This window comes from Hypanus sabinus, chromosome 5 (genome assembly GCF_030144855.1).
Source record: "Hypanus sabinus isolate sHypSab1 chromosome 5, sHypSab1.hap1, whole genome shotgun sequence".
Lineage (NCBI taxonomy): Eukaryota > Metazoa > Chordata > Chondrichthyes > Myliobatiformes > Dasyatidae > Hypanus > Hypanus sabinus.
The window spans coordinates 160175427-160187465 of record NC_082710.1 but is presented as its reverse complement, the minus strand read 5'-3'; the positions used below and the strand labels follow the sequence as shown (position 1 = coordinate 160187465).

General features: G+C 44.3%; 1 protein-coding gene and 1 non-coding gene across 5 annotated transcripts in view; both read right to left on the bottom strand.

The window, feature by feature from the left end:
* The window catches only part of LOC132394505 (uncharacterized), a 47372-nt gene that overhangs the window by 11089 nt on the left and 24244 nt on the right, over positions 1-12039 (bottom strand). For all 4 annotated transcript variants that reach the window (XM_059970759.1, XM_059970756.1, XM_059970758.1 and 1 more), the window contains 5 exons: positions 6301-6561; positions 5253-5369; positions 2775-2879; positions 1495-1593; positions 1317-1397 (listed from right to left, as the gene is read on the bottom strand). In XM_059970759.1, the coding sequence (XP_059826742.1) occupies positions 1317-1397; positions 1495-1593; positions 2775-2879; positions 5253-5369; positions 6301-6561 (663 nt within the window). The remainder of the gene's footprint in view (positions 1-1316; positions 1398-1494; positions 1594-2774; positions 2880-5252; positions 5370-6300; positions 6562-12039) is intronic.
* LOC132394897 (U1 spliceosomal RNA) lies at positions 57-218 on the bottom strand. The gene has a single exon (XR_009512443.1). It is a non-coding gene; the product is annotated as a U1 spliceosomal RNA (small nuclear RNA).

The following is a 12039-nucleotide window of genomic DNA, read 5'->3' as shown; positions in this document are numbered from 1 at the left end:
GCAGCTGGAAAAAAAACAATGTCTACAGACTAGCTCTACTTTTGAATCAATGATCAGGGCAAAGTGCGAACGCAGTCCACCACTGCCACAAATTATGCAGTCAAGTACCCGGCATTTGGGGATATCGCAGGCATCAGCACACCCGGAGCGCAATGGGATAGCCCCATCCTGGATCCTCGGCCATCCTGATCACCGATGGTTCCCTGCCAGGTAAGTATGCCTTCTCTACTCCCGCACATCTAGCCAGCCACACGCACCTCGCCTTAACATCAATACGAGTCACAATTGCAAACCCTACTTTGTTTCATCTTAACCACAGATGGCCTAGAAGGACAATATAGCTTCACATTTTACCCTTCAACTCTTTCCTAACCAGTATTATTTTTTAACATTTCTTGTCTTCTTTACGCCCTTATCTGCAATCTTCCTTAAATGGAAGTGGCCTTGCCGTTCCAAAGCTGCCCGCCAGACGTCGGTGTTCCATTCACAACAGCAAATACAAGGGATTCTGCACTAGATGCGGAAAAACTTGAGCAGCTCACACAAAATGCTGGAGGAACTCAGCACATCTGACAACATCTATGCACGGGAATAAACAGTCGACGTTTCAGCCCGGGACCCCTCAGATATCCTGCATGTATTCCCCTCCATAGATATGCCCGGCTGGCCGAGTTCCAACAGCTCCCGTCCGCTCACTGTCTCTTGTCCTGTATGGCCGGAGGCCACTGGTTTATCTCAATCTGAGCTCAGCTGACACAGAGCCTGGGTTTAGAGGGCAGCCTCCAAGCTGGAGAGTGTGTGTGTGAACTCCCTTGTGAAGACAGCCTGTTGAAGTTTCATTCTGGAAATGGACTATTTTACACTTGCTGTTCTGGGTTCCACCGAGATTTGACTTTAAAAACACTCCAAGATGATTCTATTCCAGCTAAAACTGGGGTCTTAAATCTCAATAAAATCTCATTTGTCTGTGGCAGAGGGGAAGGCAGGGTAAACAGGTGACGACAGACTGATGAATCAACCAGCGATTCCCAAGTTATTCACCTTGCTCTTGGGCTGGGACCTGGGACTGGTGACCCGCTGCAGGGATTGGAGATGTTGTCTAAACCCATGGATCGGTATGAAGGGATCTCTGAGCCCAGTGGTGATCTAAAGCTCGTGGTCCACGCGGGGACAAATAATATGCAGAGATCTGGTGGGTCAAAGAACACCACCCCATTGCTAAACCCACCGGATCCCTATTTCCCGCATTACCCCGATTACCCAGATGTGAATGCTGTGGTTTTCATCGGTAGGAATGGTAATGAGGGTGAACTTACTCAACTGGTGAAACTTTTCCTTCAGGATGTAATTGGATAAGCAGATCATAAGAAGTCCACTAAGCGGTACAGCCACGGAAACTGTCAACGACAGACGGTGCAAGGATTTAGACGACATTGCTTCATTGCTGACACCGACATTTTTTTGTTTTATCACAATAAATAATCTGCAGCTTACCACAATGTTCCAGACCACTGTTAATCTTTCCTAGTTCAGGCATGAGTAACAGCAGGAAAGACACAGCGAATAAAATAATTATTGGTAGAGTAACAATACCTGGAGAGAGATGTAATAACTATTAGGTGGGAGATCTCATGTTATTTAACAGAATAAGATACAGGAAGGACAAGATGACCTCCTGTTCTATCTTGTTATTACCTTGCACCTTATTGTCTACCGGCTCTGCACTTCCTTCTCTTCTTGTCACATTTTATTCTGCATTCTGTTTTTTTTAACCTTGTTCTGCTCAAAGCATAATGATCCGATTTGAATGAACAAATGCAGGCCAAGCTTTGCTTTTCAACGTCCCTCAGCTTGTGATTCGTTCCTGTGTTCCCTTCGCTTTTCCCTAAAGAATATTTGAGCCACTCACCATAAGCAACTTTCCTGCTCTTAAGTTCTGTTCACCCATCTTTTCCAACTCGGTCCTAACCTAGTTATTTACCAGGCCCTGATATTTCCTGAAACTCTCTTCACCAATCTATCATCTCAATCGACCAAAATTAACCCATCTCAGAAGAAGGGACTCAGCCTGAAACATTGCCTCTTTTTCCTTTGCATCAACAGTTCCTGATCATCTGAGTTCCTCCAGCATTTTGTGTGTGCTACTCTGGATTTCCAGTAACTGCAGAATTGGCTCACTAAGTTGCACAGCATTTCCTGGCCCTTGTGATAACAGTGTCAATCCTTTCTGATGGGACAGGAGTCCAGGTGGAACCCTTCCCTCCCACCCCAAGCTTCCACGTGCATTGTTCTGTGTCCCGTGAAGTGGACCTTTACTTTCTAAAACCCATCCTTCTGTCACGTATCCCTCACCATTCCCTGTAAACCAACCGGATCCCCATTCCCTCTAACTCCATTGGTTGCCCATTATCCATGTTTGCTCCAAATCCACAGCAGTCCTGTTCCACTCTGCCTCATTTCTTGAATCCCCCAGATTTTTGATCACCATGTTCCCTCTAATCAAGGAGTCCTCAATCTTTTTGATGCCATGGACCCCTACCTTTAACCGAGGGGTCAGTGGATCCCAGGTTGGGGACCCCTGCTCTAAACCTACCAGGTTTCCAATCACCTCATTCCCTCTATACTCACTGGATCCCTATTTCCCACATTCCCTTCATACTCACTGGGGCCCTGATCTCTGTCTTTCATCCAAGCCCACCAGCCCCATTCTTTGAACTTCTATACACCCATCAGGAACCCATTGTCATGTTTCTCATCAAGAGCCCTGCACCTACCTTCAACAATACTCCAGGAAATGAGCGCCAACTGAATGACAAGGAGAGACGGAATGTGCCAGGAAATCATCCACATTAAGAAGAGATATAGTTTCCAACGAGATTCTGCAGAGGAATGAACACAAGCATTAAATGTGCAGTCAGCCCTGCCCTGTAACAGAAGTACAGGACACATGAATTAAATCTTCAGTGCTCTGCCCCATAACAGGTCTACAGGATGCATGGCAGGTACAGTTTGGGTGATCCAGTGCTGGATCTGGCTGGAGGTGAGACTGTGTTCCCACCCAATTCAGAAATGTTTGGACACTGGAACACCAATGAGAGGGCTCACTGTCACTTTTCCTGGGCAAACACTTTCACTGTTCATGGAGGGTGTGGTATTCTAGTGTGGTGCACACAGGTAGTTAGTTTGTGAACCCACGTGCTTTTGTTAGTTGAAATAATAGAAGTTACTTGTTGGGAAGTACATATTCTCAATGCCTCACTGATCATTATTCCAAGGGGTGATCCTCGTAACAACATCTACATGAAACGTTGCCATAGAAAAGCAGCATTCATCTTCAACTACACTCATTCTATTCCTTGTGTTCCCTCAGTTAATGACTCGTTATTTCATGCTCTCATTATTGCCATTTATTTATATACATTTGCATTTGCACAGTTTGTTGTTTATTGATCCTGTTTACAGTTACTGTTCTATAGATTTGCTGAGTATGCCCGCAGGTAAAAAATATCTCAGGGCCATATGTGATGACGTGTGTTCTCTGATAATAACTTTTACTTTGATCTTTGAATGGTGCTGAATCACCTCCTCTTTTCACTCTCCACTCCAACCTGTATTCCCTCGAAACTCCACTCCTCTTACTGGCCAACACCCCCTCCAAAATAATCAATAGGGTGGTTAAGAAAGGTGGATGGTGTGTTGACCTTTGTTAGAAGGGGGTTGGAGTTCAAGAGGTGCAAGACAACAGTGCAGCTCTATAAAACACTTGTTAGACCACACTTGGACATTGTGTTCAGTTTTGGTCATCTTATTATAGGAGGGAAATGGAAGCTTTAGAGAGGATGCAGAGGAGATTTACCAGGGTGCTGTTTGGAATTGGGGACACATTGTATGAGTAAGCTAGGGGTTTTCCTTTGCATGACAGGAGTGTATAAGATGATAAGAGGGGTAGACAGAGTGGACAACAAACACCTTTTTCCCCTAGGGTGGCACTGTCTAATATGAGAGGACATACTTTTAATGTGATTGACATGGTAGTGAAGCGGTTAACGTGATGCCCTTTACTGCGCTAGTGACTCGGGTTCAACTCCTGCCACTGTCTGTAAGGAGTTTGTATGCTCTCCCCATGATTGCCTGGGTGCCCTTCGGGTGCTCCAGCTGCCTCTCACATTCCAAAGGCCTAGGGGTTAACTGGCTGCATGTGTGTAATTGGGTGGCACAGGACTGTTGAGCTGGAAGGACCTGTTTCTCTGTTGTTTCTTTACATAAAGATTGGAAGAAAGTATGATTGGGATGTCAGAGGAAGTTAGTTAGTTTATTTTTACATAGAGTGGTGAGTGTATGGAACACACTGCCAGAGATGGTGTTGGAGGCAATAGCATTAGGGACATTTAAAGACTCATAGATAGGCATATGGATGTGAGAAATGGAGGGTTGTGCAGGAGGGAAGAGTGAGATTGATCTAGGGGTAGGTTAAAAAGTTGGTACAACATCTTGTGCTGAAGGGTCTGTACTGTGCTATATTCTATGTTCTACTCTTCCCCACTTCAAGTACAAATTCAGCTCCGCAGTTCCTGCTTTGAATGCTAATTCACACCCTCTTCAGATGTGATGATCCCCTCTGAAACCAATACCACCCCATACCATGGCTGCTCCCCATGGAAAACCTCAACTGTGTTCCCTGGGACCCAGAATGAGCAAATCCGAAAATCTCACTGCAGCTCCAGCAAGCTGACTGAAGACCCAGCTTACTGTCTGGGTCAAAGCCGCTCCATTTTGCCAACGATTTTACCACTGTCATGTCCCCTTCTACTTTCCAGTCTGTTAGCATCACCCCTTCTGTCTAACCTCCACCTACTTAGCTTTGATCACTAGCAAACTTCACAACAGCACAGGAAGGTAGAGCAGTTAAATGACACAATACTAAAAGATATAGGAAAAGTATTAAAACATTTGGCCCATTGAGTCTGCTCCAACATTCCCGCATGGCTGTTTCATTATCCTTCCCAACCCCATTCTCGTCCACTCTGCTGTAACCTTAAAAATCAAGAGCCAATCAACTTCCACTTTAAAACACCTAAAGACTTGGCCTCCATAGCCATCTGTGGATTCCACAGGGACAAGGGAGAAGGTGAGGCTGAATTGTCCATTTGCCAAATCATTTGCTTTTCCTAGAAGGTTGACATCAATAAGCCAAACCTTACAGAGGTACCACCAGTTTACATTTTAAATTGGATTTGAACATTGCCACATACCTTGCTCTGACATTGACTTAAAGGTACAGAATGCAATAGATCCAAGAACATTCACTCCAAAGAACAACAGACCTGCAGTCCCAAGCATAATGACGATAATCTGAACTGGGGGAATACCTGCAAGTAAAAAAAAATAAGTATTAACACATGCTTTAAAAAATAAGTAATTCATCAAGACCCCAATCTGCAGCTATGGAAAAGAGTAAACAGTTGACATTTTGGGCGTTCCTTCCTCTGCTAGCCTGCAGGTCACCCTGGGCAAGGTGTAGCACCTGCTTAACCCCCGTTCAGCGTCATGTGAAACCATTGGAGCAGGTGATGGATGGTTATATGAGCAGTTGGTTGATAACACAAGTCCTAGTTAAGTGACCACTGACGCCAGGCAGGAGATCTCTGAAGCAATGGCTGGGGTCAATTTTGAGGGGTATTGATCAGATAAATGCAAGGCGGCTTTTTCACTGAGATTGGGTGAGATTAGGACTAAAGGTCATGGGATAAAGGTGAAAGGTGAAATGTGGAAGGAGAGCTTGAGGGGGAACTTCGTCACAGAGGGTGAAGAGAGTGTGGAACAGGCTGTCAACGGATTTGGCAAATGGAGGGCGAGGGTTGATTTCAAAATGTAAGTGAAGTTTGGGTAAGTGGATGGCTATAGTCCAGCTGCAGGTCGATGGGTCTTGGCAGAGTAACAGCTTGGCATGAACCAGACAGGCTGTGCAGTAGTGCTTTATGACTCTGATAAAGAAGACAAGCTGTTAGACAATGTCACAGCTGGTGCACTATTGTATTGAGCACAAGAACCTCGAATGGCGTAGGGGGCAGGATACCCCCAGACCGATCTTTACACTCTCCAAAGGACAGCCTCTGGTTAACAGTGGTTCCCCAATGACATCCCAGCCAAAGGAAGGCAGCTTTCCTCCTTCACTCTGTCAACCTTTTCAATTTCAACTCCAGTTCTGGCTTGGCTGCTCCTACTGTCACAGTGAGCTTGCAATGGCTGGGTGCCAACGTAACGTTTACTCTCAAAATGTCAGTCACAAGTCAAACTCACCATAAATAGTCAGGCTGTGACTTATCTGGACGGAGCTGACAGGATTCGTTGCAATACAGGTGTACGTTCCACAGTCAGCACTCGAGGCCCCTGGGATGACGAGGACTCTGTTCCCGTTCACTAGCTGGTGACGTGGGCCGATCCTCCCTCCGTCTTTCCGCCACTGATACTGATGTGGGTATCCACTGATGTTGCAGCTGAGCTGGATGGTATCACCCAACGAGTTGGAGTTACTCCTCAAAGAAACTGCTGAGAGTTTATCTAATGGGGAAAAATACAGACAAGTCAGTTAAAATATCTCAATGTTTATCAGTACTGTTTGGCAGATGGGGCTCATCAGCCACGGTTGGCAGCTCATCCAGGACAAGGAACACTCTGATCTCAAACCTCTGCCACCTAGCGGCTATACCCACTCATGGGGAAGGCTTCAGGAGTAAACCCAGATGAAAAATCTGCAGCTAGAGTCCCTAAGGTGTTGAGTCCAATGCTGACTGGCAACTCTTGTGAAGAAGCTGGGGCCAACTGTATCGGTCTCCGCTGTTCCATATCATACTGCCCTGGCTTGTATATCATGCAGACAGCTGCCACACAACATCAATGTTTGAACTCAACCAATAGAGGGTCTCATTAGTAATGAAATCTCACCATTTGACTCTGCAATGAAGAAAGTGCTCTAACAATGGCCAGTACACTGGGGTGGGGGTGTGGTGAGTAAAGCGGCTGACGTGGGGACAGAATGGCTGACTCGTAGAGAACTGAAGCAGCAAGTCCAATGGGGAGAGCAGGCAGGACTGGCAGGTTCAGCATCTACTTTAAATGCCAGGGCCCTCACGGGTAAGATGGATGGGCTGAGAGTGTGTTTTAGCATATGGGATTTTGGTATCATTGCAATCGTGGAAACTCAGTCTCAATTCCCACTGCTGCCTGTGAGGAGTTTGTGTGTTCTCCTCAATTTTAATCGTAGCCTGATCATGGGACAATTTACAATGACTAATTAGCCTGCCAAGAGGTACATCTTTGTGCTGTGGGTGGGAACGGGAGGACCCAGGGAAACCGACAGGGTCACAGGAATAACATACGAACTCCTTACACTCAGCAGCCAAGGTCACCTGACACAGTCCAGTGAGACCGGATGGAAGGACAGGCAGATGACAGGGCAAAATTGCAGTCAGTGGGATGAGTTGAAGTTTAACATAGGGGCATAGTCAAAAGGACAGAAGGTATTACATTTGAATACACACTGTATACGGAACACGGTAGATGCCCTTGTAGCCCAGTTAGAGATTGGCAGGATTGATGGTGTACGCATCACTGAGTTATGGCGTGAAAGAAGATTACAGTTGGGCATTTAATACCCAAGGATGCACGTTGTATCAAAAGGACAGGCAGGAAGGCAAAGGGGGCAGGGTGGTTCTGTCAGTAAAAAATGAAATCAAATCCCTAGAAAGTGACATAAAATTGGGAAATGTAGAATCTTTGTGCGTAGTGTTAAGAAACTGCAAGGGCAAAAGGACCCTGTGGGAGTTATATTCAGGCCTCTGAACAGTAGCCAGAATGTGGGAAACAAATTACAATGAGAGATAGAAAAGGCTTGCAAAAAGGTTGATGTTACTATAGTCGCGGAGAATTTCATTACGCAGGTATATTTGGAAAATCAGTTTGGTGCTAGGTCCTGAGATAGGGAATTTATAGAAAGTCTATAAGATGGTTTTTCAGAGCAGCCTGTGGTTGCACCCCCTGAGGGAAATGCAATGCTCATTGGGTGTTGTGTAATGAACCAGATTTGATTAGGGAGCTTAAGGTAAAGAACCCTTTAGGAGTTAGTGATCATAATATAATATAATTCACCCTGCAGTTTGAGTTGGAGAAGGGAATGTTAGATATTTCAGCTTTACTGTGGAGTAATTAGAACGACAGGAGCACAACAGTGGCTGGAAATTTGAGGGCAATTCAGAAGACACAGGATAGATGAAGAATTATTCCAAAGGGAGGATGAGGCAACCATGGCTGACAGTGGATGTCAAAGGCAACATAAACACTAAAGAGAGGGCATATATGAAAATTAGTGTGAAGTTAGAGTATTGGGAAGCTTTTCAAATCCAACAGAAAGCAACTGAAAAAACAGAAAAGATGAAATATTAAGGTAAGTTAGCCTATAATTTAAAAGAGGATACCATTTTTCTCCTGGATACATAAAGAGTAAAAGAGGCTAGATTGGATATCAGGCCACTGGAAAATGATACTGGTGAGGTAGTAATGGGAAAGAAAGAAACTGTGAACAAACTTAATAAGTATTTTGCATCACCTTCACTTTGGTTGACATGAGCAGTATGACAGAAATTTGGGAGTGTCACTGGGCCGAGTGAGTAAAATTGCTATTGTGAAGGAGAAGGTCCTTGGGAAGCTGAAAGATCTGAAAGTAGAGAAGTCACCTGGACAAGATGGTGTACATCACAGGGTAGTGATAGAGGTAGCTGAAGAAACTGTGGAGGCATTCTTATCAATCTTTCGAGAATCAGTACATTCAGGAATGTTTCCAGAGACTGGAAGATTGCAGATGTCACTTCAAGATGGGAAGGATGCAGAGAAAGGTCAGTTACCCTGACTTCAGTGGTTGGAAAGATGTTGGATACGTTATTAAGGATGTGGCTTCAGGGTAAGCGGAGGCACATGATTAAATAGGCCAAAGTCAGCATGGGTTTTGTTAAAGTGAAATCTTGTGTAGCAAAAATGTTAGGAGTTTTTAGAGGAATTAACAGGCAGGAGAGTCAATTGATGTTGGTTACTTGATTTTCAGAAGGCCTTTGACGAACTGCTGCACATGGGCTGGTTAACAAGGTAAGAGCCCACAGTGTTCCAGGAAAGATACTAGCATAGATAGAAGATTGGTTAACTAGCAGGAGGTAAAGAGTGGGAATAAGGAGGGTCTACTCTTGGTGGCAGCTGGTTTCATTTCATGTTATATGTCAATGGTTTGGATGATGGAATTGATGGCTTTATTGCCAGATTTGCAGATGATACAAAGCTAGGCAGGTAGTGTTAAAGAAGCAGGGATTCTGCAGTAGGACCTAGACAGATTGGGAGAATGGGTAAAGAAGTGGCAGGTAGAATATAGTGTAGAGAAGGGTGTGGTCATGCATTTTTGTAGAAGGAATAAAGGCATAGTCTATTTTCTAGATGGAGAAAACCATTCAGAAATCCGAGATGCAGAAGGACATGGGAGTCCTTATGCAGGATTCCCTGAAGGTTGGCTTGCAGGGTACGTCAGTAGGAAGGAAAGGAAGAGCAATCATTTCCACTGGATTGGAATTTGAGAGCAAGGATGCAGTGCTACGGCTTTATAAGTCATTGTTAAGACAGTTCTTTGTGTTCTTTGTGAACAGGTTTGGGCCCCTTATTTTTGAAAAGATGTGCTAGTATTGGACAGAGTCCAGAAGAGGATCATGAGAATGAAAGGGTTAATGCATGAAGAATGTTCTGGGCCTGTAATTGCTGGAGTTTAGAAGAATGTAACGGAATGTCGTTGAAACCTATCAAATCTTGAAAGGCCTGGATAGAGTGGATGTAGGGAGGAGGTTTCCTAGAGTGGATGATTCTAGGACCAGAGGGTGCAGCTTCAAAATAGAGGGATGTCCTTTTGAAAAGAGATGAAGAGTAATTTCTTTAATCAGAGGGCATTCATTTGCACAAATATCTGTGGGCTATACTTAAAGCTGAAGTTGACAGGCTTTTGATTAATTATGACTAATTAGTGAAGGGGTACAGGGAGAAGGCAGGTGAATGGAGTTGAGAGGATTAATAAATCAGTCATGGTGGAATGGGAGAGCAGATTCAATGGGCTGAATGACCTAATTCTGCTCCTCCGTCTTATGATCTTTTGGCTATTAAGGACATCTTCAAGCGATGGTGCATCAGGAAGACAGCATTCATCAATAAGGATATTACTATTAAGGAGAAGGTACAGGGCCCTGAAAGTCCACACCAAATGATTCAGAAACAACTCTTTCCTCGCCCACCCCCTTCCCTCTCATCATCAAATTTCTAACTGGTCCATGAACACTTTATGATATATATTATAACTTTACTTTGCACTGTTTATTTATTATTAAAATGTATAGTAATTTATGTCTTTGTCCTTTACTGCTACCAGAGAACAACAAATTTTCCATCATATGTCAGTGATAGCAAGTCTGATTCCGATTCTGGTGATTAGGGAATGCCAGGCCCGGTGGTTTAATGTTAAAGGCTACAATAACTTGCAGATGTGTCAGAGGGGGTGTTGCACTGCTGATTAGAAAGAGTGTTTAAGACACGTGCAGTACTGTAATGTGGCATCCCGAGGGAGCCTACAGCATATCCTCCCTTGGGGATGAGAAAGGATATCCCTGAGGGACTGGCCAATGAAGTTATCTGAATCAAATTTAGGAATGAGGAAGGGGCAGCTTCCTAATTTGTTTGCGTAGCATTTTCAACCAGTGGCCTCCCTGGATATTTGACGCAAAGTCATCAGAAGATGACAGGTTTGAGTAATAGCAAGATCATTTTGCAAACCTGATGTTTTCATTCTCTCTCTCTCCACCACTGAGGTCTTATCTGAGTCAGATACATGCATTTATATGCACTGGGTTCAAACAGGGCCCACTGTGTAACTCGGTCACTGTGTCCTCACTTTGATCGAGGCACTGTCTGCCGTGGGCTTCTCAGTGGCCAGTGGGAATTAGAAGAGCAGATCATAAAAGGATGTAAGTGCAGTAGGAATTGGAATTAGAATTAGAATCAGGTTATGGGGTTGAGAGGAAAAATAAATCAGCCATGGTAGAAGGGCAAAGCAACTGATGGGGGGAGTTCTGTGAGAGAGGGTCAGAACTTGACTTTTCAAAGGGAACAAGGATGGGGAAGTGGTGGGGCGGATGAAATCTTTGGGAACACCGTAGTTCAGTGAATTCATGGGAAAAAGTTGGTCCTCTCTAGTTCGGGTGAAAAACTTGGAGAAGGGGGATTTCAATTGTGTAAGGACAGGGGCTGAGACGTTTCCAGTCAATGTTTCTGACCAAGACTTTCATCAATTTCACTGGATTTCCAGCTTTCGCAGAATCTCTTGTGCTTCAAAACATGACTGCTTTGAAATAGCTGCAACGATTAATCCGTAAAAGTGGTTTTTACAGCTTAATCATTGTCAGAACAAAATTGTCCACAAGACGCTGAAATGCTCTGCTCTCTGTAAAACATGACCAGGTGTTTCATCCCCGCTTGGAACAATGGGGCAACTGGGAGAGGTAATTGAAAAACTTTACACTGACACTGCAGCAGTGCCTCAGCCCGATCATCACACAGGATGCCCGTGTCTTGGCATTTGTTGCGAGAGGATTAGAATGTAAAAGCAAGGATGTAATTGCTTTGATGCTGAGGCATTGCAACAATTAAAGTGGAGTTTGTTAGTTTCTGGATTAGTCAGGGCGTCAAAGTTTATGTGGAGAAAGAAGTAGAATGGGGCTGTGAGGGATAAGGAATGGGCCAAATGGGCCAAATGGTGTAATTCTGCTCTTATGTCTATGGTCCTATGGCCTTTGAATGAATTCACTTTTAAGGGATTTTTGCACCTACTAATTTTACACTGGGGTTAAACAATTATGTTTCCAGAAAGTTAATAAGTTCACTGATTTCATTCTGACTCATTAACACATGATACCATTGAAACTCGAGCACACCAGAGCATCATATGTTATCACAGATCTCAGT